The sequence below is a fragment of the Ursus maritimus genome, unplaced genomic scaffold (assembly GCF_017311325.1).
Source record: "Ursus maritimus isolate PB19 unplaced genomic scaffold, ASM1731132v1 scaffold_4, whole genome shotgun sequence".
NCBI lineage: Eukaryota > Metazoa > Chordata > Mammalia > Carnivora > Ursidae > Ursus > Ursus maritimus.
The window spans coordinates 55,749,311-55,776,967 of NW_024426552.1; the positions used below are offsets into that span (position 1 = coordinate 55,749,311).

The window sequence follows — 27,657 nt, forward strand, 5'->3', positions numbered from 1 at the left end:
ATGAGCATGAGTCTTTTAGGGTACCTGGAACTTGGAAGATACTCCAGTTTCAGGTTTTAAATACTGCCTCCTAACCCTGATATGGCAGTAGTTCGGGAGCTCTCTTTTCTCTGTTTCCTCTATTACCTGCTGTTTTCAGATGGGTGCAGGAGCTTTATGACATCTCTCTTGAGAGGGTAACTCTCATAGCCCTTTTTAAAGAGTCATCTTCTGACCCTAATGTTACTGATCAGTGTCTAATGTGAAGCTTTCTTTGTGTGCCAGAAGGTGAATTTTGTCTCTTCAGGACATCACTTCTGAGCCGCTAACGATTCTAGCAGAGACATCCAAAGGAGGGTGCATTGCATCACCACGTTGGGTGTTTGCCTGGTACTTGGGAAGCGGGTGGTCTACCAACCACCGGAACACTGACGGGAAATGGTCTTTTTATGGACCAGTCTCACCTGTATTTTGTTAGGGATTTGTTCTTCTCAAATATCACCCATGGTCTCTTGAGTTACTTTTCTTTTGTACAAAAAGCATCCCAGATCAGTGTTCTTTTTTCTTTTAAGATTTTATTTATTTATTTATTTGAGAGAGAGAGAGAGAGAGAGAACAAGCAGGAGGAGCAGCAGAGGGAGAGAGAGAGAAGCAGGCTCCCCACTGAGCAAGGAGCCCGACGCAGGGCTCGATCCAGGACCCTGGGATCCTGACCTGAGCTGAAGGCAGAGGCTTAACCGACTGAGCCACCTAGGCCCCCCCCCCCAGATAAACGTTCTTTATGGTTCTTCATTTTGCAGTAGTTTTGTGAGGTTTGTTACTAAAACAGAGTTTGTGTTTGTTAATTACATCCGGTTGGACTGCAAGACTCTTTGTTCAGATGTAGGCTGACGCGTACTTGGTCTTTTTCGATCTTCTTTGCTAAGTAAAACTTTATTTTTTGTATTTTTTTATTTTTGTCCTTTACAGATTCCAAGAAGATCATGGCGGAGCATAGCCACATGCAAAAGCAGCTCGATTTACAAAATGGTAGCTTAGAGGCGGGCTTTGTGGCAAATTCCCTCGAGGACAATTCCCCAAACGTGATGGAGAGCCTGAGCCCGAAGAAATATTCTTCCAGCCTGAGATTTAAAGCCAATGGAGACTATTCTGGCTCTTATTTAACCCTCTCACAACCTGTGGCTGCTAAGAGAAGCCCTTCCCCTCTGGGATCCACTGTCAGGAGCAGTCCCTCCCTGGCCAAAATCCAGGGAAGCAAGCAGTTCTCGTGCGATGGAACTGACAAGACTATTTCCATGAAACCGCCCACGCCTCTACTCAGCACCTCCCCCTCCCTCAGTGGGTACCCACTTGGGAGAGCAGACTTTGATCATTATACTGGCCGGGACAGTGAAAGGTCCTTGAGGCTCGCAGAGAAGCCTCCCTATTCCAAATATAGCTCAAGGAATAAATCCCACGACAATGTCTACTTTCTCGGGGGGCTGGAAGGCCGAAAGGCCTCCGGCTCGCTCCTGGCCATGTGGAATGGAAGTCCCCTGAGCGACAGGGGCCCCTCTCCCATCAGCAGATCGGGGGCGGCGAGCATGCCTTCAAGCCCAAAGCAAGCCAGGAAAATGAGCATCCAGGACAACCTGACCCTTCAGCCCAAGTTGAGCCGACACAAGGAGCCGGCGTCTGAAAACCTCGCTTTACGAACTAGGAAGTATTCGGGCAGCAGCCTGAGTCACATGGGCGCCTACAGCCGCTCTCTCCCCAGGCTGCACAGGGCCACCGACAACCAGCTGACGCCCCTCAGTTTGCCTCCCAGACACTCTCTGGGCAATGCCAAACGAACGAAACTGGGGGAAAAGGATCTACCTCATAGCATCATTGACAACGACAATTACCTGAATTTTTCTTCTTTGAGCTCAGGGGCCTTACCCTACAAACCCTCTGCGTCCGAGGGCCATTCTTACGTCAGTTCCGCCCTCAGCGTCCCGGCCAGTCCTCGAGTGGCTCGGAAGATGCTTCTGGCCTCCACCTCCTCCTGTACCTCGGATGACCTTGACAGGGTCCCCTACGCCGGGCCCGGCCCAGGTCACTCGTTTCCTCCCGGAGAGCCGGACAGAGTGTTCGCCGCCAGGAGGAACTTCTCCTGTGGGTCTGTCGAGTTCGATGATGCAGAACTGGACAGCCTCCGACAGGCCTCAGGAACTCCCCAGCCCGTCCTGCGGGAGAGGAAAAGCAGCATCAGCTCCATTTCGGGCCGCGACGACCTGATGGATTATCACCGGCGGCAGCGGGAGGAGAGACTCAGGGAGCAGGAGATGGAGCGACTGGTAATCTTCTTCATCTGACTTGACCTCACTCTTCCCTTGAGCGGCTTCTTGGAGACACACTCCAAGGATATGCATGGGCTGTAGGATCTCCAGGTGCCCAGCCACTGCTGTGCCTTTCCAGAATTCTGTCGTCCTTCCCTTTCTCAGTCCCTGTCATTGGTCACGTGTGGGTATTTGAAGTCCTGCCTGTACCTAGTGTTATATTAAGTTGCTTTGCAGAGTCAAGTGTAGATGCTTGATAAACCTGACCAAGTACTTGTGAACTTCACTGAATTTCTTATAAGTCTTAACAAACTTTGCTTTAAGACGGTGAGTAAACACTGATTTATAGTACAAATGCCATCAGATTGGCATGTGCATGGTCTGATAGGAATAATCGGTGAAATCGTGACTCATTAGGACGTCGGCAGTAAACTTTTCTGTAGAGCAAGTGGTCTGGAAGGTTGAAAGGTCAGCTAAATGTTGCTCAACCTTTTTCCTGTGCTAGACACATACACACCCCCCACACACACATACTCCCTTCAGCAATGTCTCCTACTACATAGTGACACCCAACTACACATTCAGAAAAGTTTTTTGAGTTGTCTTGTTCTATTGAAGAAGGACTTAACGCTTATTGTGGGAAATACTGAAAATAGTAAGAAGGAAGGAAACATCCCTTGAGAGTCCCATTAATGAATGAGGACAGACTACCGCATTCTTACTCTTTTTTCTTTTAAGCATAGACTCTTTTGTCTGTTTGGTTTTTTAGGACGAACAGGGTCAGAGATGATTTTAATTCATTAATGGTGAGTTGTTCCTTAATGAGGGATGCAGCAAGGTGATAAAGCTGATTTGCAGAAGTATAAGAGTAGCAAAAGTATTTTCATTGCTAAAAGAAGGTGTGCTGGAGTACGATTTCCGAATCACACAAGCTCACCGTGCCCTACAGGGTAATAACATTGTAACCTTTGGATTTGAATGGACAGGAACCGTTTGCGTCTGTCCAGGACAAAATTTGTTTGGAATTTTAGGAAAAGAATCATTTGCATCACTCGTAGTGTTTGATAAGTTAATATCTATCCTTACAGATAGCCAAATCAGTGATAGTGAATGAAAACGAATGTGCATACCCTTAGAGAATTCTGTATTCCTTGGGTGGGTCTGTTAGATGGTGCTCCAATATGACCGTTTCCCCTGTTATCGTAAATCATCTCCAGAGATTTTTCATGGTCACAAAAAGGCATTGTATTTGGGCTTGATTCAATGACATAAGTTCAGGAGAAGTTTTAATTAGCATATGAAAAAGCCTTCTTGTAAGTGGGACAGCAAATCTGGCTCTATAGTGTGCTGAGCAGCTCTTTTTTTTTTTTATTGTAGTATAACGGATGCACAGTGTTACATGAGGTATGTTAGTTTCAGGTGTACAGCATAGTGATTCTGCAAACCTATCCCTTAGGCTATGCTCACTGCAAGTGTGGCTGCCATCTGTCACCATACAACTAACGCTATGCCACTGACTGTATCCCCTATGCTATACCGTTCGTCCCTGAACAACTATTATTAATAAAGCCAGAAAGTTAACTTCCATTGGATAATTTATTAAGGAATCTCGGAGAGCATTTCAATGGCTTCCCTCACTTCCGCGATCTTCCTGAGATGCTACTATTTCCTCTTCTGCTCCAAGGGCAGGAAACCAACCTCGAAAATCACCTCCAGGTTTCATCTTTAGCACTTTTAAGTGTTGGTGAATTTCTCGTTCCTCCAGTTTCCCCAAATCTGCTAAAGTTCCTGGCAATCCAGGAATGACCTTCCTTACTGCCTGTGAAGTCAGTGCCTCGTAAATCACAAAACAGGTCTCCGCTCAACTTCTTGGGAGAACTTTATGGGTATTGGCTCCGAATATGAAGTTAGAACCCTTTTTTGCTTCATAATGGGCTTTATGATATTCGATGAAATGAGGCTTATTTTTAAATATGACGCTCTGGTTTGGGCCTCTGTTGCTTAATCCATTTGTCTAATGACGCCGCAGTAAAAGGGAAGATAGATTCTTATTGGGCCTATGCAAGTAATGTTATTGCTTTTAAAAAATAGTGACTTAGAAAAAATATTTGTTTCTGAATTCTGAGGGACCAAGGAGAACAAACTACCCTTGCAGTAATGTTTCCTGTAGTTCCCAAAATCAGAGTCGACTAAATTGAGGGTTAGAGATAGATGGAGATGAATGCTAAAGGTGTTCCCCGTTTAGACAGTAGAACATTGCACATGATGCCAATGATTTTGCATGATACATACGGAAATTAGATTTCCAGTATCAGTTCGATGAGTTCTATATGATTCTTATTCCTTTGCATTTTGGGTCATTAATTTGATTTCATGAAGTCATCTATTTGTGGACTAAAAGAAGTCCTGAGAATGTGACTTAGCCAACCTCCTACTGTCTTGTGCTTGCCTATGTCATGTCAGCTCAGAAGCCTCTACTCACAAGTCTGTTCTCTGAAATCTCAAGATTGAAGAAGAAAGAGTATCTGGTAAAGTTCTGCCCACCAGGCTCCGAGACTCTTTCTTTGTTTAAGGCACATTCTAGTCTATAACTGACAGCAGAGTGTGTAAGCAAACATGAGAGGAAAGGAGAGACCACTTGGTGAGGATAAGAGTAAGTGGCTTGGTTAATCTGTGGTTAAGTTCACAAACAGTAATCAGCCAGAAGGAGAGTTAAAATCCTCTATCAGGGCCTAGGACATTGGTCTTATTTAATCAGTGTTTCCCCGGAAGGTAAGAACGTATCACGGAGAGTGAGGATATTGACATACACCCAGGACCTTTCTGTAAAGTACGCCATCTCCGGACTTTAGTTATATTATAATATTTTACCCATACAAAATTAGCCTAGGGAAGGCTGAGCTTCTCATTTGATTGGACAGATCTTCCTATGCAATTTTTGGTGGTGTTGAGCTACTCATAAATAAGGGGCAGAGCAAACCTAATTATTTCTGACATTCTTCTTTTCATAAGGGTAAGGAACAAATCTTGTGCTTGCCCAGGGGTCCTCTGGGAAAACTTAAGGATAGTTCAGGTATAAAAGATATCTTGAAAACTTTTTTTTTTTTTCTGAATTTAAGGTCTGATTTTGGGAAGGCAAAATCAAATATTAATTAGAGGAGATTTCATTACATGATTAATATAGGATTGTGGATGCATGAGAACAATGAATATTTGCAGTTTGCCTACTGAATAAAGCAACAATAGATTATTTTATAATAAACAAGAAATCTTAAATCATTAGGAAATGAGGAACTTTTTTGTCATTTTGAATATTCAGGGATATGTCTGAGTTAGCTCAAAGCACAAAAAAGTTACCCTTGTGAGATACTGAATCTCTCTGCTCTCTGGGCAGATTATGTAGAAAAATAACCTTTTATTACCCTTCATAAGCATAGGCTGATTTCTCCAAGATCAATCTATTATTTCAATATAGGTAACCGCATTTTAGTTTTATGTTAATAGGGTATTTGTCATGCATTACATTTTTTAAAATTACTTTATGAATAAACCCATCAAAGTTGTGCAAACTTTGCCATAATTTTAACATTTTATTACATTTTTATAGACTTACTATTGTGAGTATTATAAACCAAGTCAAATAAAGCTTCCTTTGTGCAGACCTTTAAATTTTCACCAACTTTTGTTCTTCAGGGTCTTCTGTCAATTCTGGAACGACTGGATACTTTAAGACAAAAAGTATGTAACTTAAAGGTATTGGAAGTTATGCTTAAACTGACACATCACAGAACATAATTACTATTGATATAAAAAGGTGTGTCACAATTATAATTCAGTTTAGTTAAGCACAACTTTTAGATTTTTCTTAAATTAAAACATTATACGGAAGTGATCTTAGCTTACATTTTTAGCAAACTAATATTATGACATTTAAAAAATTCAGATAAACTAATCCCTTTGTGATAAAATAAATCCAAACATTTTTTAAGTATGAAATTACAGGAGCACCTGGGTGGCTCAGTCGGTTGAGCATCTGACTCTTGGTTTCAGCTCAGGTCATGATCTCACGGTCCTGGGATTGAGTCACGCATTGGGCTCTGCACTCAGCATGGAATATGCTTGGGATTCTCTCTCTCTTCCTCTTCCCCTCCCCCACTCATGCTCTCTCTTTCTCTTAAATGAATAACTCTCTAAAAAAATAGGAAATTGCACATGTATTATACTGTACACTGATAAAACAAGGAAAAAACATATAGTTGTTTTTTAAACCAGGTTGTCATATCAGTCTAACTTGTGTGAGAGTTTGCTTTGATCACATAAACTTGTTTTCTAAGGAAAAACAATACTTCTGAAATCAGCATTTTTTGATGAGAAAGTTCTTTTTCTTAAAATGTGAACGTATTTTAATTATTAGATTTTCATTTTATTTTCTTAATTTTGGAAATGTTAGATTTATCTAAATGCCTATTAGTCTCTAAAGCAATCAGAACAGAGGTTCTTTATTTTAATATATTACTATCCTTGGGAAGTAGGAAAACACTTCACGCATACACAGCGGTTTTTTCCCCTCAGGTACAGAGACTCAGACAAAGAACTTAAAGCTTAGTTCTGTAGCTTCAGCTACAGATCAGAAGCAGACACGGGAACATAAAATTTCCCTGTCCCCTATCTCAAGAGAATGCTCACTTTTCCCCGGGCACAAAATATTGTCCTGAGTTGAACTCACAGATAGAAAAATTACCAACAATTTAAAACAACAGCAAACACAAATGTTCAGTCATCTCTCACCTGAGCAAGGTTAAATTTCAGTTCCACCTGAGATCACACGTGGCCAGACCATAAAACCAGATCCCCCCTCATTGCTGCCACCAGTGGAGATAACTGTTGGTTTGTGTGCAAACCAAAACCCTGGTCAAACTTGGCCAAGAATCAAACAGAAACAAAGCATAGCCAGGAAAGCAAAAATTTCAGAAAACAGCAAGTCAGGGAAGGTAAAGTTCCCCTGCCATTTGGGATTTACTCCAGCAGGCAAGAGAAGCTGCACCTGGGTTTCCAGCCCATGAGATCTATTTTGTGAAAAATGCCATTTAATTGACTCCACAAGACGAGTGTACTTGGACTTTTCACAGGCACCTCCAAAATGTCAAAGCATAATTTTCAAAAAAGAAACAGAACTCTTACACGAGTATAAAATGAATAGATGCCAAAGAGTTATTTAACTCATTAGTGAGGAAGCCAAGCAGAGTAAGGCTGGTTCACTAAACATAATTTCTGTAGCACTTTTTAGCCAAGCTGTGATTATACCAGTGTTTCATCTGGATTTTTTTTTTTTTTTTACTTGTTAAATCTTTATTTGAAAACTCAAGGTAATTATATTGAGTCTTAAAGGTTGAACCCTAATTATGAACCTCCAAGGACCTATTTATGAGGCATAATAATCCACTTTGAGTCTACATTAAATGGCCTCCAACTGCTGTGCTATTCGAGATGTTTGGTTTTTTTTTTATCATTTTTATTCCCTCTTTCTTGCCCTCAGCCGCCAATTCTTGCCTTTGTCATTATGCCAGCCGTTTCTTTCATTTTTATGATGTTAGAAACCAGATATCAAGCCTTGTTTAAAATATTCCAAACCAAGAGTTACTGGGTCCAAGTGAGGTCTTGAGGGGGCTCTGTGTGCCTGAAATGTGTGCACTGCTCTTCGTAGACCTCGTGACCTCCTTCTGGGCTGGTCTGTGGTTGTGTAAAGTCTTCACTTCCGAGCTGCTTTCCAAGTAGAGGACATGAATGGATAAGCTATCTCCAGAAGGCTAGAGTGCTGATTCATTGACAAACTAGATGTTCTAGAGGCTAGGGAAATAATTGTACTGCAGACAGGCTATGCTGTTATTGCTCTCATTTGCCTCCCTCCCAGTAAGATAGAGGTGGGGATGGCATCTAGTGCCTCTTAAGGTCCAGGGGAAAGACATTTTAAAAAGACTGGAAGCGGGACGGGGCGGGGGGCGGGGGGGAGGAGGGGGAGATAAAAAACTCTAGCAGACCCGGCTGCTGTTAAGAGTATTCATTTGGTTACAATGCCAAAAGCATCTGTGTGCTATTGTGAGGAACCAGTGGATCCCCACAAATTGCACTGTAGCAATCCAATATTTTCTTTCGGGCTGATGGCAGTCTTCTGCGGTGCCTTGATAAACAGCGTTGTCGCCGTATGGAACTACGTAGAGCCGCACTTGCCATTCATTTCTCAAACGTGTCGTAATGTGACGCCAGTCTCACAAGGCACCACAGAAGAGGTTTCTAATTTTCTACATGCTCTACCATCCTGAAGATAAGGTTGGCTTTCTTTCAAGGAAGATGTTAATATTCCCGCGGTATTATTATTGGAATCGATGAAATGTCTGGGTCAGCAATTCGGTACTGTTTGGAAGATACTTTGTTCCAATAACTTCTCTGAAAGCTCTTGACCACTGAAGAGTTTTAGATTGCACGAGGCTGGGATTGTGTCAATCTTGTTCACTGCTGTATAACCACCTCCTAGCGGATGATAAGAGTATGGGAGGCATTGTATACCTGTTTTTGAAAAGAGTCAATGAATGTTTTTGATACCCATGCATGACATTCATTCTGGCTTTCCTTATTCTATGGCTGGAGGTTCTGCCCTCCTTCTCAGACATCCGAAACTTAAGTTGATGCACTTGGTTCCAGGTAACCACGAAGCCCTTTGAAAAAGAATGCAAATATCTCAGCACAAATGCATTCTTTATGCTTCCAGAAATGGGGCAATTCCCTTTCAATATGCACTTAAAAATGAAAAGATGAAAATTAGTTGCTTTCCTTTATTTTGAAAATTTCATAGCATTCTTTGTAAGAACTGGTGCTCTCCAGGGTCCTATGAGAGCCAAGGCGGCAAGACCCAGAGTCTTGCTTGTGTACCATTGAGCAGCCCAGAGACCTATACTTGTAAAAGTAAATATCAGCATAATGGAGCATATTTAAGGAATTACAGCATTTTATAAAATAAATGTATATGATCACTAATCTTCAGATGGTAAGGTGCAGATACCATTTTAGAAATGAGAGGGTAACCAGGTTGGTGCTCTTCAATTTTGTAATTAGGAAAAAGCATCTGGGAACCCAGGAAGTGCGAGCCTTGTCAGGTGAAGGTCACTCTAACCACAGGTGTGCATTGCTTTCTCTCCCTGATTCTTGCTGCCTGCACTCCCTTGTGATTCCTGACCCCAAAGACAGTTCGGGCCTTGGACTTCCTTTGCATATTCTGAGTTTGACAGCCATTTCTTGGTTGGAGGCAGAATGGACAATGTTAAGAGAATGCCTAATGCAACCTAGCCATAGTATTAATCTTTTTCTTTTTTTTCTTCAGAAGAATGTGTTTGAAATGTGAGGGTAAACTTAAGTATTGAAAACTATTTTGTTCTCCAGTCTCACGGACTTGGAAGGCATCTCTTCCTGGTGTGGCCCTTCCTCTTGCTACATCCTGAGTAGAGTTTTAGTTTTTAAAAAATGGTTGCACCAGTGGGAAGCGAGCCAGTTAAACTGCAAATGGGTAAGAGGTTGGTTTACTGACCAAATTAACTTGGTGGCTCAGACTTTTTAAAGGGATATTTGCAAATTAGGACTCACTCTCTAGATGCTGACTCAGAATATCTATTGTTACCTTAATGTATTCAATCTTCAGAGTTAGCATAAGCCTTTAACTGACTTGTTTCTGTGAAGCCTTGCTTTTCATAGCCCTAATGTTTCAAACAGTCTGTCAGTTCTCTGCCATTCTGTACCTTCTTCCCCTTTGATGCCTTTACCTGGATGGTCAATGGGGTCTACCTCAGAAATATAATGGGAGCTGTAAGTGTGAGCCATATATGCGATTTAAAATTTCCTTATGTTCAGAAAACTTTTTGAGGGGCGCCTGGGTGGCTCAGTCAGCTAAGCATCTGCCTTCAGCTCAGGTCATGATCCTGGAGTCCTGGGATCCAGCCCTGCATCGGGCTCCCTGCTCAGTGGAGAGCCTGATTCTCCCTCTGCCCCTCCCCCACACTCATGCATGTGCTCTCTCTTGCTCTTTCTCCATCTCTAATAAATAAATAAAATCTTTAAAAAAAAAAAAGAAAACTTCTTAAAATGGTGAAATTAATTATGCTGTATTAGCACAAGCTTAGAATGGTGATGCTATCTGCTGCCTAAAAAACTGTCCATTCTGTACGCAGACTTCTTTCATTTCTAATAAAATAAGAGTAAATCTGTAAGTAGTGAGTACTATGAAGAAGACTACTGTCTATGGTTAGATCCCTTTGGGTCATCAGAAAATAAACTACAGACGTTCTCCTTGTGTATTTTAAGTGGCAGATTGTTGACATATATGTAGTTGTCCAGTAAATAGGGAAGGAATTAATCATTAGCAGATTAAGAGTGCCCACCGTCCTCAGTTAACTCAGAATAAAACTATTATCACATCTTTTTCTTCTCCTTCAACTGGGTCACTAGGCTCGTGAGAGAGTAATGGGAAGGGAAAAAATAGCATTAGCAATAAGCTAGTGACTCCACATTGGAGGAACACTGAGCCAAAGTCTCCGTATTATTCTTTGTGACAACAGTCTGTGACTGTCGCTATTAAAAGCAGGTTTGTCTACACTGGAGAGCCACCCCCAGGTTCCTGTTACAGTGGCAGTACAAGCAAGTGCCTCTTGATGGTGCCACACATTTAAAGATTCCTGCTCAGAATTGACGGATGTGTCCTGTGAATCTTCACACAGTGTAGCGTTCTGGGCTAAACCCCAAAATACAGGAAGCACCTTAGACTAAGAGGGGGCTGCCATGTCCGCTATGGAGAGAGTCTCATTCTTTGCTTAAGGTGATAAATCCATGTGGGAAGGCTCATGACGAAATAAGAAATAAAGCTCAGAAGTGCAATTCACAGAAAAATGTACAAACAAGATGAAAATTGAAAATATAGCATTTCAATACAGACAGGGTAATGTGGGATGAGTAGCGATTCTTCATAGAAAAATGATCCCCATATTGGTTGTTAAATTATCTAAATTAAAAGCCATTTATTTATCGACCTTTAAAAAAATTTTCATCCACTAATGATGGTCTAGTGACTGTGCTGGCTCATTGTAATGCAAATTTTTCTTGCCTGGTTCTAAAAAAGCTTATGGGAATATCTGCTCTGGGGAATACTTCGAAAGTTTATGATTAGTTTTTCAAAAAAAAAAAATATAGAACACGTATTACAATAGAAACACATCACTTTTTCATTGGAAGGATTTTGTTAGCCATTTCAATGTGCAGATTAAGATCTACTAGAAGTCACTTGAAGGAAAGTTAATCTCTTCATTTTGAGGTAATTGTAAATTTACATGCAATTATAAGAAATAATCCAGAGAGATCCTTTGTACCCATTACCAATTTCCTCCAGTGCTAACATCTTGTAAAACGATAGTTGTAATATCACAACCAGTATATTGACATTGATACAGTCAAGATACAGAGTAGGGAGATCACCCCAGGGGTCCCTCCTGCAGGCCTTTGATAGCGCCTCCCACTTTCCTCCTCCTCCCAGCAAATCCTTAACCCCTGGCATCCGCTCTTCTGTTCTCCAGAACTATAATTTTATTATTATAGGAATGTTACATACATGTGATCATTTAGTTTGAGTTTGGCTCCTCTCCCCATAATTCTTTGGAGATTGAGCCAGGTAGTTGCATGTTGTTGCCTTTTCTCCAGCTCCAAATCTGGGATATATGAGGTACGGGAAATCTCAGGAACTCATTTCTGGGTCCCTACGTGCCCAGTTGATCTGCTGTCTTTTCCCCATCTTTTGGTCTTCTTATGTTTGTTTTATATATAATGTGTCCAGGGTTCTTAGTTATACTCAGTGGGGGGAATAGAGAAAAATACCTCTACTCCACCTTCCCAGAAGCAGAAGTCAGGGAGATTAGTTTTTTAAAGTTCAGAACAGCCAAGAACTTTGCTCTGGTGAAGTCTAATTGACCTCAAGGGGGAAATCTGTATGTGGGGGCATGTTCTGTTGAAGAATTTTGGTTTGGAAAAATTGATGTTTTTCATTCAAAATTGCTAAGACCATATCCCAGTTCTGGGATTGTAATTTGGATTTTGAGAAAAGGCAATTTTAATAAAATGCTAAAGTAGAAAAAAGGAATAAGTTTCTCAGACATGTATTATTCTTTCATTTTGATTATAGAATAAGAGAGCCAGAATATTGAAAGTCTGTCTTTCCCATTAGATCATGAAGACCAAGGCCTAAATCATGGTAGGCAAAGATTACAATTTTAAAAGTTGTTCTGGGAGAAAGGAAAATGTAGTTACTTTCTTGACATCTCAAATAGGGAAAGAAGACTTGTCACTGTTTATTTTGCATTTTTTAAAAAGATTTTATTTATTCGAGAGAGAACAAGAGAATACAAGCCAGGAAGAGAGGCAGAGGGAGAAGTGAGAAGCAGGCTCCCTGCTTAGCAAGGAGCCCGATGCAGGGCTCGATCCCAGGACCCTGGGATCATGACCTGAGCTGAAGGCAGATGCTTAACCGACTGAGCCACCCAGGAGCCCCATTATTTTGCATTTCTCTATATAAAACTGTAGCATGCTTTTTAAAATTTTAGCACTCAGGATTTTCCATGTGATATGTCTCTCATAAATAGTTGCAGTTACAGAACTTGCAGTTGATGTGTGATAGTCCACCCGTTTTGGGTTTTGGGGGTTTTTTTTACATGTTAGACTTTCCTACTTTTTTGCTCTACCAACTTTTTTGCGCATAAAGAGAGTTCTTTATTTTTTTTAGGATAGATTTTTCCAATGTGGAGATTTAGTTGTGGATTGAACAAAATAAAATATTATATAAAATTCTAAAAGTATTTCAGTGGATTGCATTTTACAAACCATGATATACTTCAGGAGAAAGAAACAAAGAGATCCCCTGGAACTTGGCTAAGCCAAGGTGCAAATGCAAATGAACGAGAGTATATTGGACTTTTGTTGTGTTCTCTTTAATGGTGTGGAGCAATAGCACTAATTTTTTTAACAGAAGGGGCCTAGGCACCTTGTAGATTTTCTTCTGACAACACTGTCCACGTAAAAGGAAAAATAATTGGCATACTTCTTCAGACACTATATGGAAATTATGATTACACTGATTACATAAATTTCTTTATAGCCAGTGCTTTTCAGTCTGTAGGGAGAAGTGCATGACCTTCCCCCTTCAGTTATCTGAGCCGAGGCAACAATGCTATGGGGTCATTCATAATCAGCATTTTCTTTGAAGCGATACCTATTAATATTTTAAGAATAGTTCGCCTCAACCTTAATATATTATGAAAGTAAAGCTTTTCATCACTCGTGTGTCTTGCCAGTTGGTTTTAAATGGCAAAATGATGTAAAAAGGCATCAGGAAAAGGACTAAAATACAGCAGATCTGAGTTAGATAGTCATTGCAGTGAGAGATTGACTCAGTCTGCCTTACAAAGGCAAGAAATAAGTGGAGGTGAGAAAAGCGAGTTGAAGAAAACATTCCTGGTCTAAAAAGTAATAAAAATAAACGTTACCTCAGTATATGTATGTATTATATATAATTTATATAATTATATTACGTATTTCATATTACTGAATTATGAGATATGTTCATAATCAAATCTATTTGGTAAACGTATTTATAACTTAAAATAGTATATACTAATTTTCTACATATATTGATTTCTTAATGACAAGCTCCTAAAATAGGAACACAAATAGCAATAGGGGCAAGTAGCTTTAAGGGAGATGTTGACACACTAGTGAGTAATAGTAATTTAAAAAAAATAATAATCTGGAGTGTGAGGGGTTGGTTTATGAAATGAAATTAAAAGAACTGAGTTTCTTTGTCTCAGTCTGAGCAAAGACAGGATATGATGAGTTCCTCAGGTATTTGAATGATGCGTGTACTCATAGGGCAGGAACACTGATGATCTCGGGAGTGTAAGGTGGAGCCAGCCACAGGCATTGTGAAACAGAAATCTGGGTTTTATGTCAAGGATGAAGTGTGTGCATTGGAGAGGAGCATGGATTTTTTGGAGGGTAGTTCTTTCTAGAAGTTACTCCACTGGACTTAATGTGCTATGGGGAATGTATGTTGCTCTGTAATCGCAGAGCTAGAGGGACCAAAGGGCAGTGAGAGACTGATAAGAGTTCCTTCTCCCTGGGTTACTATGGCAACTGGGCAGTGCTGTGTTGCCAGAAGCTCAGGCATGTGATTCACCCCGGGGAGGGAATTTTGGGCAGTGGAGGCCTTTTCTCTCTTTCCAGACGGGCCAAAGAACCCCATAGTTCTGTGAAGTTTTCAGGGAGACATTTGGCTGCATACCGTATTTGTCCTATATTGCCTTTCCCTGAGAACAATTGGGTTTGGCTCTTAGGTTTGCTTGTTAACTAGTACAGTAGTCCCCCCTTATCTGCACTTTGCTTTCCCTGGTTTCAGTTACTCACCATCAACCTCGGTCTAGAAGCAGGTGATCCTTCTTCTGACCTACCATGAGGAGGTCAAGAGTGGCCTAACGCTAGGTCACAGTGCCTCTGTCATTCACCTCACTTCCATCTCATCATGTAAGCATTTTATCGTCTCACTTCCTCATAAGTAAGGTGGGTACAGTACAATAAGGTACTTTGAGAGAGAGAGAGAGACCACATCCATTCTCTGATCGCAGTATATTGTTATACTGTTCTATTTTTTGGTTATTGTTGTTAACCTCTTACTGTGCCTACTTTATGCATTAAACTTTATCATAGGTATGTACGCAGAGAAAAAAACCCATAGTGTATATAGGATTTAGTACTCTCTATAGTCTCAGGTACGCGCCGAGGGTCTTGGAACATATCCCCCTCGTGTAAGCGGGGACTCCTGTAGTAATGATGGCTCTCCAGGCCCCACAAGACAGCTATCAATTTCACTTCCAGCTTTTTATGGAAACCATGTCTCATCATTGGTAACAAACACTGAGCACCTGCCTTGTGACCGCCACCAACTTAGACCTTATAGTAAAACGTTCTCACACACACTCCTTTATTGATTCCTCCCAAGAACCCTAGGGCAGGCACCGATCTTATCGTCTCTTTTACAGACCAGGTCATAGAAACTCAAAAGGCTGAACCTGATAAGAACTTCTATGTTATAGGTCTGGTACGTGCCAGAACTTCAAATCCAAATCTTTGTTCTTTCCACTTAATCAAACTTAGACACAGATTCTGCTCTGAAAGCCCAGTGGTTCTGTGGGAGAGAGAAGTCAATTTACCCACACATCCTTACAATACGCGGTTACAGAGAGAAGCGCCGAGCTTTCTTTACAGAGTCCTGATATCTTTATATCAAGGGCTTCTCCCTTCTGCTCACTTCACTTGTAATTTTCCTGGAGAAGTGGGAGGTGGCCCTTCTCTTACAAAGTGTCTAGTCTGCACAAAGGTAGGATACCCTGTTCTAGATTGCAAAGGGCTGGGAATGATGGGAAGTGAAATGTTGAGCTTTGGCGACTTCTTTGAGATTGGGAATGTGTGGAGGTGTGAAGGGAAGGAAGGAAGGAAGTGGAACAGTAAATCTACTGAGTCATCTGATGAGGCTCATTTATTGTTTGGGGCGGGGGAGAAGGAGGGGACTCGAGTACATTTGCAGACAGAAGCGAAGGATTCAAGAGAGGGAGTAAGTGTGTAGGGGAGGGAAAATCGGTGAAACAAAACCATAAGGACAATGGGAGGGAATATGGATGCAGTGAGGCAGGCAGAGGGCTTCAGCTCGGGAAGACCGAGGGACTCTCCTTAGACACCTGTGCTAACACGTATATTGTTTCCTGTGTCCGAGAAGCGTGTGTGTGTGTGTGTGTGTGTGTGTGTGTGTGTTTGCATTTTAAATCCTCACGACACCCTATGAGATAGATGTTCTAGTAATTCTTTGCTTTATGCATGAGGACCTAAGACTCACAGAAGCTAATTGACTTGCCCAGGGCCTCACAAGTGGCTCCGGAAACAGCATTCAGACTGAAGCAGTCAGGCTCCAGAGTTCCTGCTCTTATAGCCACTATCGTACCCTGAAGAAAGGAGGACCAGATATATAAAAAGAGGTAGAGGAGGGAAGTTTAGGGCATTGAGCATCATGGCCTTGATCTCCCTAGGCAGTGTGCTTGTGTATTAGGGTGTATTGACTGTATTTGAGAAACGGGTACTGAAGAATCACTGAGCGGTGAGCAGTGTCCTAGGTGTCTGCATATGCCTCGCGCTCCCTTGGCATCGGGTTATCCGTGATCATGGAGCCCGAAAAGCTGTAGATGATACAAAATCCTAATAGTAATCTGCACATAGTCAATGCTTGTTGATCAGTTCGTAGCTGTCTCATTGTTCAGTCACTCCTCAGATGACGTGTGCTTGCCTCCAGGACAGATACATCACACAAAGCCATTGCTCTTTCATTTGTCAAATGGGCCTCTTTCCGGAGCAATCCTCTGATGGGGCACACGTGCACATGCTTTTTAAACAACGGCAGAATAAAGCACTTCCCTGACCACAAGTCTGAAGGTAAACTTCCCAGGTAGACTATGAGATAAAATGTTCTTAGCTAGACATTAAACTGACATTTATGAAAATAATTTGTGAAACCAAAAAAAATACAAAGTCCTTCCTTGTATATACAGTTTCTTAGATCAGTTGTCTTAAACTGATGAAAATAATCCTAGGGCAATGTTTGGATAAACGTGAAGGCCAGTTACAAGGTTAAAGGGCACGGTCTCCACATAAGACCATCATCTCTTCTGCCATCAAGCACAAGTTCAGAGAATTCCCGGGAACCACCCACAGGTTCACGAATTCACTAGAAAGATTTACAGAACCCACTGAAAGCCGTTATAGTCAGGATCATTGTTTATTACAGGAAAGGCTAACATCAAGCTCAGCCAAGAGAAGAGAAGCAGAGGGCAGAGTCCGGAGGTCCCACATGCGAAGCCCCCACTGTCCTCTCCCTGTGGGGCCAGGGTGCGATATGCTACCTCCGTTGGTGTGTGACAGTACCCATGGAGTGCTGGCAGCCAGGGAACACCTCCTGAGCGTCAGTGTCCAGGGTTTTCACCGGGACGTCATCATGTAGGTATGATGGATTGTCCGCTTGGTTGATCTCATCTCCAGGTTGACTGACATCACATGACTCCCAGGCCGCCACACAAAAATCACATGGTTGTATTTCTGGAGTGGCCAGCCCTCACCCTGAGATTGATTATCAGGAGTGTCCCACTTTGTCCTAAACAAAGACAATCCTACCAGATATGACAGAGATTACCTTCCAGAAGCCAACAGTCCCACAGTGAAGGCCAGACCTCCCTTTGGACAAAGCCGAATTCTTTATTACACAGTAAATAAAAGAGCTGCCTTTAGTAGGATCTTTGAGGCTCTTGTCTTCAACTTTTGGGCCTATTACCTGCTTGAAATTAAGCAAGGCTTATCAATCATATTGGGCTTCTGTGGAGAAAACAAAAGAAAAAAATTATCTCAGGCTTAAAACAGCATCGGTGTCTTTCTCCTTCACTCTCCATGGCCAGCATGGGTTGAATAAGGCCTCTGCTCCATATTTCCTTGCTCAGGGTCAAGACTCAGGGAGCCAGCACCATCTGGAGTGTCAGTCTGCAATGGCAAAGCAAGACACGCGATGGATCATGTGTCAGCCGTCCAGGCAGAAGGGACATACATTTCTTCTCACACTTCATTGGCCAGTGCAAGTTTGACAGTCATATCTAGTTTAGGGGTAGGAAATTGAAAAACTGGTTTACCCTGTCTCCAGAAAGACATGAACTGATCATCATAGCCCTAGTTACTACCCCAAGGGATTTATCTCTAAAAGCAAATAGACTCACATGAAAGACTTTTAACCATTGCTTCTGTTTGTCCTCCTCATTGTCTTACCTCAATGAGACACCGGGATTTGCTCATGGAATCCTGGAAATTCTGCTTAACGTGCTGTCAACTGCATCTCATTCTGCCATCCACTTTTACACCAGCGTCTCTGACTCTTGCTGATTTTTTATTTAGGGTTATTGGGATCTCTGAAGTCCTGGTATACAGAGAGAGAAAGTTGACCCGCTCCTCTGCATGTACCTCGCCCCTCTTCCTCCAAAGAACCCCATCTTCCTAGCCACACAGCAGTTGCTGATACCCCAAGCATACTCTATGCCTTTGCTTACATAGTTCCTTTATAGACATGCGCAGCCCACCCCACTGGCCAACAGGCCACACAGACTCCTCTTTATCCCAGGATCTCAACTCGAATGTGTCTATCTGTAATTTTGTCAACTACTTCCTTATATGTGAACCCATTGATTTTCTGGAAATCTGTCAGCACCCTTTTCTTTGATTGATTGACTCTTTGTGCCTTCCGCTAAAGATGTGAGGGTAGAAATGCTGTCTTTTTCCGTTTCTGTGTCTCCAGCACAGTAATGGCCTGAGAGTAACGTAACCGATCTTTGATGAACTGGCGATTATGGAGATATTGAATCTCTAGGGTTGGCAGGAGAGAGAAGTAAGGTCATACTTAGCAGTTACAGCAGGTCCTCTTGCGAAAATATATCTTCTCTCAACTACATTATTTCTAGCATTAAAAGTTGGCCCTTTCTTTTATATAATGAGTGACCCCACAGAGTTAATTATAAGCCAAGGAGTTTAACAAAGATTTCAATTGCGCTTGGGTATTGGCAACTGGTTTTCTATGTAATTCCTTTCTGCGCTACTTCCAGTCCTGTGGCCTAGATTGGCTGCTGTTGGTCACCAGGGGATGGATGGGGCTGGGAGATGGCTGAGGTCCCTGACCGAGAGCTGCAGAGAGGCACTGCCAGACACATTCCTCGGAAGAAGAAGGAAAGCTCTGAGGTCAAAACACACTCAGTCTGCAGTTTTTTGTTTTTTTGTTTTTTTTAGTTGCTGAGGGAAAGAACTGCACACCATTTTCTTCAGGTATATATTTTCAGATCCTGTGTCCCCTTCAAAGCTTTCTTTGATATATGTGGTATATGGAGAGGAGGAAAGGGAAAATAGATAGGGAGATTTTAAAAAGTATTTAAAATAGTTTAATTCAAATGACCTACTTTTCAAGCCCATAGCATCAATGTTTCATGCCATTTAGATGCATAGGCCGTGCACTGGTGGCCTTTTCAAAAGAATGCACTGCGGAACACAGGGAGAGGTGGGCAGGAATTGGAGATCTTCAGGAGGGTGGCCCGCCCAACTTGGCAGGTCACCAGGTGACGTGCCAGATGAAATTGGGTTTTCGGTGGGGGGCCGTTCATCTCAGTTTGCCAGTCCCAGTTGGTGCTTGACGTGCCAGCATAATTATTCATAGTGCCCTGTTGGGTTCTCAAAGGTGTGGAATGGGCCCCAGAGTGGAGAATACTGGAGTGATGGATGGGAAGGGACAAGACTCCACAGTGAAGAGGCTCAGGGAAGAATTATTTTATGAGAGTACGTTCTGTACAGGGTTTTCCTTAAAAGGCTGCATATAGTACTTTCTGAAATGCCTTGCAGACTTTCCTCTGACGCACTTCTCGACATCAGTTTATTTTTCTTTGGTGCAGCTTTTATGGGGCCAGCGTGTCTCAGCACAGCCTGGATTTCTTTGAGACTCACGGGCGGCAGTGCTGCATGCGTGTGTGTGTGTGTGTGAGATTCAAGCCTGGACAGATTGGCTGTGAATGGGGTGATAAGAATAGAGAGCAGCACATACCAGTAGACCACACTTCCTGTGCACAAGCCTTTGAATACTGCGTTTCACTGTCTGAAATAGCATTCATCTTCAGGCTGGGATCATTTATTCCCCGTGGAATTAAGCAAGAGCCTGGCAGCAGAAGAAACTATTTTGGGAAAGAGATGTGGGAGGAATTTTGCTATGTATTACAGGCAAGGCAGAAGTGCCTTCCGTGGTTCTGAGGACCACACAGTTCCCTGAAGCCCTGGTAAGTGGGAATTGACAACTTTCAGATAATCCCACATGTAATTCATGTCCAGGCTAATGTATACATACTGCAATCTGTAACGGTCAGTAAAGACCGAGTTTAGATGCTTCAACGTAAGTCCCCTAAATGGCAGAAAGAGAACTTCCCTTGGAGGTTAGCATTAGCTCTCGTGCAGATGCTGTCGAGAAGGGTAAAATATAGTGTCTTGTTCCTGTCCCCCTCCTTAAATATGCCCTTGCAGGTGGTTTTTGCATATTCCCATGTAAACTTTCCTCCATCATTGGAGAAGCTTAAAATAAAGCAGTGAATGCTGTGCCCCCCCCCACTCCCTCCCCGTAAAGCCGAGGTGGGTCGGGCTTGGCAGCTGGCCGCAGCGGCAGAAATAAATAAGCCCCGGGGCTCCTGGATGGACAGGGTGCAGAGCGCGTGGGATGAGGTTGTGCAGCTCTGAGTGCCTGCCGTGGGACGGGGCCATGAGGACGGAGCTGCAGCTGGAGGCCAGACGTTCAGGCAGTGAACGGGAGGTGGGGGCTTGCAGGAGCCAGCCTGATAGAGCTTCTGATCAAGCGATTGCATTTGCAGGGGCGAAGGGGGCCTTCTTTAGAGGACAGAGAAGAGTCAGATACAACTTCAATGGCTTCTATCTGGTTATTTAATTAGTGTATTTAATGGAAACTAGGGCATTATGTTGGTCTGTTTCTATTTAACTTTGCTGTTGGATAGTCAGTCCTTCAACTAGTAAAGAGCTGACTGCCTTCAGAGTTTTGTCTTTACAAATTAGCCGCAATTAGAAATTGAAAACAGCAGCCCAGTGCTACTTAAAAATGTTCTACTTTGTGACTGATAACCAGTTTGGACAATGTTTTTCTATGGAAGACTTTTGAATTTTTTTTCATTGTGGTAGATGTAATCACAACAGATTTTTTTTGTTGTTAATTTATTATTTTTCTTTTCACTTTGGCCTTGGAATTAATGTGAGAGGCAGAGATGTTAAGGTTCCTCACCCCAAACAGTGCTGTCGAGGCTTATGATAAACATTTCAGAAATTATATACTATTGTTCACAAATATATAGTGAATTTACTTAAAGTCAAAACCATAAATATACACTTGTTTTGTATGGGGAGCTTGGCGAAGTGTCAGTGAGTAATACCATTATAGACCTCAATGGCCTATATATTGTTTTTTTTTTTTTTAAGCAAATGAACTATCATTTTTGTTTTCCAGTTAAATGAGTCAAAATGATCTCAGAATCTGAAATACATTGCTGTCTTTCTATCTGGACATGACATGAAAAGTTTTTCATTTTTATGCTACATTTCTACTTCTTTATAACTTTAATTACTCATGAGAGATTGATGGAAAAGACCTTTATCCTGTGACAAGACATAAGAAAATATTGAAAATTTTGAGGCATGTCAAAAAATATTGAAAAAATTCAAGAAAAAGTTTCTTTTACATTAGAAGATTCTTTACATAGTATTTTTCTCTTTTGTGCATCTATTTCTCTAGGATGCTAGAGAATCAACTTTAAGCGCAAGTGTTAAGTCAATAGTGATGAAAGAGCTAGATGTGTTGGAGGCAGAGAGGTAGAGAAGGAAGGGGGAGTAAAGATTTTTTAAAAAGAAGATTGGGGAAAAAAACTTTGAAGTGTTCAGAGAACTAATAAATCAAGACAAGGCTTACATGGCAGGATCAGCACTGGGACATCCAAGGAGAGGGTACAGCCTGGAATTGAGTTTGGGAAGAAAATCAGGCACTTTTCACGTGGGTTTCCTCTGGATCCTTAAATGCATCCATCCAGAATGATGGAAACTCATCATCAGTCCACTGTCTGCGGGTTTACCTGTGGGATGAAATTGCAAGCGGTCCCAGCCTCTTCAGTCTTTTTCTTTGTGATTGTCTGCATTCTCACAAACTCTCTGACCTTCCCCTCTTCTGTGCTGTAGGAGAGACAGCGCCTGGAGACCATCCTCAGTCTCTGTGCCGAGTACACAAAGCCCGACAGCCGCTTGTCCACGGGCACCACCGTGGCCGACGTGCAGAAGATCAATAAGGAGCTCGAGAAGCTGCAGCTGTCCGACGAGGAGTCTGTGTTTGAAGAAGCCGTGGTGAGCCCTGACTCCAGGTACAGGTGCCACCCGAAAGGCTCTCTCCAGGATGTGGACTCGGCGGGCTTCGGGAGCGGCGGGCAGAGCAGTGCCGGCTTCCTTTCCCCCAGGAGCATCAGGAACGACGACCTGCTCAGGGACCTCACGTCTGCCTTTCTGAAAACTCCCAGCGAGTCTGCTTATCTTAGTATCCTTCCCAAGGTAAAGGCGACAGAGCAAAAAGACCAGGATTTAGGGCCTGGGGCTCTGCATCTGCATTGCCCAGAGACTAGAGGTCTTATCGTACTTGTGTTCCAGAATGTGTTCGATGAAGCTTCAGAGGTAATTAGCTAAACGAGGTGCAGCAAATTAGGGAGTTTCCTATAAAGTAACAAATTTGCACCATAAAAAATGTAGCAGTATAGAAAACCTCCAAAGAAGGAAGTTTCTCTTTTCTTTGCCCCCTCCCAGTGATACCCCTGAGAAATAAACACGAAGTGTCTTACTTGCCTTCTTCACACACCTGTGCATATATGGCCACGTGTTATAGGCATAGACGCGCAGATGCAAGCATACGGTGTTCTGCTCTTTTTCTTTTCCTCACTGAATGTCTTGCACATCTTTCCACTTAGTATGTACAGCACTGCTTCATTCTTTTTAACAGCTGACTAGTATTCTATTGTTCGGTAATGCTATTTAAATTGTTTCTAGTTTTTTTACTAATGAAATCTATATGCAGCGAATATTGCGCAAATGTATCTGCAAGATCCCTTACTAAAGTGGGAATTGCTGGATCAAAGAGTTCGTATATTATTCATTTTAACCAATATTTCCAAATTATACTCTCGAAAGACTGCGTATTTCCAGGTGACCCTTCCACCAACAGTTGATGAGCATGCCTTGTTCTCCATACACTTGCCAAGGCTGTGCATTTTCAAAATTTTTCAATATGCTAAGTTAATTGGTGTCTAATTCGCTTGTCTTTAATTGTGCATAAAGTTGGACATCTTTTCATATTTTTAGTTGTGAATTTGTGTTTTGACCCCTTTGTTCATGTTCCTTACCCATTTTTAAAAAATTTTCTTATCTTGTTTTTACTAAATAGTAAGAACTATTTGTAAGGAAATTAGTCTTTTACGTGGCTGTATATTGATTTCAAAATGGCTTCCAAATTTTAGGATTTCTTAAAGGGAATTAGAGGAAAATCTTTTGGTGTTAGTTTTTTTCACACAGGTTAAGAATCTTTCTCTTTTTTTGAGAGAGAGAGAGAGAGCGCGCATGTGCAAACTCGCAAGTGTTTATGACGAGAGAGCAGAGGGAGAGAGAGCAAGAGAATCTTAAGCAGGCTCCATGCCCAGCACAAAGCCCAACCCAGGGCTCTATCCCACGACGCTGAGATCATGACCTGAGCCAAAATCAAGAGTCAGACGCTTAACTGACTAGCTACCCAAGTGCCCCAAGAATCTTTTTTCTATGAAATGAAAATAAATTCTCCTACCTCTTTTCTAGAAAGGATTTAAGAGAGCCACAAGAAGATATAAGTTTTATTGGAATAAAATTAACACAACAAATATAGTAATTAAGAGGAAAAAAGAGATGCCATAATCACAAGAATTTATTTATTTAAATAAACAGGATTAATTAAGTAAGTACCTTTGACCATTAAGTTCAATTCCGAGATTCTTGGCAATTATGGCCAAAGAATCGAAAACAAAAAAAATATATCAGCTAAATGTTTTGTAAGAGAGGGACACAAACTGATTAAGAGAAAGACCTTATCTGTGCTACATTCTGGAGGGAGTTGACCACCTGGAGTACTATTCGGGAGGGGTTTGTGTGTTTGACTTTTTTACTCAGTGTTCCTCGTCAGGAGTCCGTGTCTACCTTCTGTTCTCCCATCATCAGCATCAGGACTCGGAAATGTTCAGGGCTTCTTTCTCCTAATGACCACAGTGACCTTACTCATTCTCGGTGGAGAGGACGTCTGAATAGGACATCTGTCTCTATTGCCAGAAAGTTGCAACTATTAGAAACTAGGGCGGGGGGTGGAATCAGATGTTGGTTGTGTTCAGGCAAAGTAAATGACCCACCGTTTGAAAATTGAGCTGTGTTCCTCAGCCCTTAGGCTTCCTTTGAAGTCCTTGACTTCCCTTTCATTTAAAATCCTTTCCCATTTCTTCCATCATGGACAGCTGCCAGAGTTTTGTTAGAACAGTGAGCTGTGTGTCTGTCTCTCACACCATCTTTTGGGAGACAGGTTTCCTCCTGAAGAGGGCTGGGACAAGAGAGCTGCTGGTGTGTAAATGGGCAGCTCGTGGCAGATGTTTTTAATTGCCCAAATATGCCTTTTGTGGAAAGGGAGGCCTCTGAAGCCGAAAGCAGCCTCCGTTGTGGCAAGACATAGAAGACTGCATCCTTTAGAGACAGGAAATATCAAAGGCGCCTCTGGTTACCACGCAGCAGCCTAGGCAGAGAGCGAGAGAGGGGATGAATTCCAAGGACGGAGGTTTGCATTTATGACTTTCTGGAGACAGATATATGTTACCCCAGGACGGCAGATAGAAGAATGTTTTATTAAGTCCTGACCATTTGTTTTCGATGGTTTGCTTCTTAGTAATCTGATCACTAAATTATTGACTTAGCAAAGGACAGTGTGTGTTATTAATCGATCTAAGCATCAATGGAGAAGAGAGGAGTGTGACCAACACTCTAAGCTGATTTAAGGAAACAAAGATTTTAATGATATTTAGGAAACCTGAGATTTACCGTTCTCTAACTTGTTTTAGCTAACACTTAAAGATACAGATGACCTTAGAAATATGCTAATTTTATTTTATATTTTAAGGATTTACTTATTTGAGAGAGAGAGAGTGAGAACACAGAGGGAGGGGCAGAGGGAGAGGGAGAGAGAGAATCTCAAGCGGACTCCCTGCCGAGCGCGGAGCCTGGCGCGGGGCTCCATCTCACAACCTGGAGATCACAACCTGAGCCAAAACCGAGTCAGACGCTTAACCGATTGAGCCATCCAGGCGCCCCAGAATATGCTCACTTAAATTGGCTTTTGGGAACCTGTCTTCTGCCACCTGAGGTGAAAGCTGAGAGTAGCTCGCTCTTCTTTCTTTCTTCCTGTAGTGTTAGGATTTAAGTGACACACACTGTGTGTGTTTTGTGTACAGCCTTGTGAAACTGACTTACAAATATTGTGAAATGATTGCCATGCTTAGTTTAGCTAACATCTATCACCTCATATTTTTATTTGGGGGAAACAAATGTTCTTTTCCTTGAGAACTTTTTCCCTCTTCTTGAGTAATCATTCTGTCTACGGTGGACAGCTCTCACACTTGCAACTTCCTCTGGTTGCAAGGAGTTTCTAAGAAGAGATTTGGGGGTGGGGAAGCAGGTACGAAGTATTTCATTCCTCCCCCCCTTTCTCTGTGGAGATCAGGTTACTTCAAAGATGGCATATTTGGGGATGCTCGTACGTGTATAAACAATACTCTCGTGCCATTCCATCACAAACCATTCCGAGTTTCAGGATGCCTTTTGAAGGTTTTGCTCCTTATAAATAACCAAAAAGAACAACATTTCCTAGATAGCATTGATTGTTATAAACAGCCTCTCATATGGTCTGTTATCCAGATGCCTATTGTGGTCAATGGTTTAGAAACTCTGAGTTAGACATTAATCATAGTCACTGTCACCTTTCTTCACCCTCCCTTTGCTTAGAAAGTTTATGGTTTTGCAGATTGTGTAGCTTTTGTTTGCTCTTAATGCTTGACTTCCACCAGTGAGAGAGATATTTTTAAACCATGTTGGCAGTTGAAACCTAATATGAAATATTGACCCAACAGGATACTGGCCTTCTTGGGCCTTTCCTGCTAGGATTACACGTCAGGGATTCGGGAATGCCATTCCCTGTTACAGGCCTTCCTCACGCCCTAAAACAGGCACCTGAATATTAGACAATGAGATTCATTGTGATAAAAAGGTCAGCAGTTGTTTTATTCATTGGCAAGATACTGCATTTAAGATGGCAATTAAAAGTCTAAATGTCAAAGCTCGGAAGGCCTGTGTAGCTTTGCTAATCACCCTGGGATACTGTGACATCTCAGTTGTTTAATCTCCTTCGGGGCAGTGGAGTAGGGTAAAGAACAAAGAATATGAATAAAGACTGCCACATGCTAGCTCTCTTCTTGAACTTATTTTCAAGATCATTGAATAAATTAAATGAACTTCATGTGGCATACTAAATGTTAATGATTTCTTTGGTTAATATGAATATTCTTGGCACTGACTGATGAATAAGCTTCAATAATTTACTTTTCGAGGCTGCTGTGTTCAATGTCCAATTGTGGAATTGTTTCATGGCTGACTTACTAACGCAAGGAAATTACTTCTTTTTCAAAGAGAGATAAAAATTGATTAATAATGTACCAATACCCCAGCCTCCCTTAACTTACAGAAAGGCCGATCTCTACGAGGCAATATTAGGATAACTAACCTGAAATTGCAGAAAGAAGAGGTGATTTTCAATTCACTATACTGTCTTCTTAAAACATGGTCCCATTTCGGGTGTGTATATGATCTCGAATATTCCTTTCTTCCCTGGGCACCTGTCATCGCTCTGTTCAGGGGTGTAAGTATGCCAAGGAACTCAAGTTTTTTTCTGTGAAATGATTTTATGAATGATGACCAGTGTCCTGTTTTGTGTCACAAATGCCCATTGGCCCAGTTAGTGTCTTAAACATTATACAGGAAGAAGGTGCCGTAGGATAAAGACAGTTAGTAATGTGCGAACAAAAGAAGTGAAACATGTATTAACTTCATATTAAGACATTTTGGGAGTCACCACAGTAATAACGCCTGTATTGTCCTGATTATTCGCTTTCTGGAACATTGCGGTGAGAGGGGCCACGCGTATCGTGCCCTCGCTTTTCCACCGTGTGTTGGAAAGGAGACAAAGAAGCATGAATGCCCATTCGCGCAGATAACCCTAGTGGTGGGACCCAGGAGTACGGGTAGAGATTCGGTAAACCATTGTAGGAGCTGTGTTCACTCGGAGAAGGGAGAGAATATGGAGTTTGGAGTGAAGGTAGCATCATGCCCGAGAGATCCCTGAGGAAGATGTCGAAAGTCCTGTCTAGCTTCTCGTCCTTTGCTGTGCCTTTCTCTATGACCTTAGAGAAGTCACTACAATCTCTATGGACCACAACTTCCTTATCTGTACAAACTTAGTTATTTCAGCTTTAAAAGAATATGAATGGGTGAATTTAAGTTGGTTTGTATGAGCTGGCTTAAGAACCTAGCTGCTGAGGAT

At 42.0% G+C, this 27,657-nt stretch overlaps 1 protein-coding gene across 8 annotated transcripts in view; it reads left to right on the forward strand.

Moving 5' to 3' along the window:
• The first annotated feature begins 931 nt into the window (after positions 1–931).
• Positions 932–27,657, forward strand: part of PHLDB2 (pleckstrin homology like domain family B member 2) — an 85,147-nt gene continuing 58,421 nt past the window's right edge. For 6 of the 8 annotated variants that reach the window (XM_040621218.1, XM_040621219.1, XM_040621220.1 and 3 more), the window contains exons 1-2: positions 948–2,297; positions 22,200–22,562. In XM_040621218.1, coding sequence (XP_040477152.1) covers positions 963–2,297; positions 22,200–22,562 — 1,698 coding nt within the window. In that variant the 5' untranslated portion in view covers positions 948–962. Of the gene's footprint in view, positions 2,298–22,199; positions 22,563–27,657 lie in introns of all 8 variants that reach the window. The other 2 variants (XM_008706600.2, XM_040621225.1) reach the window with 1 other exon arrangement.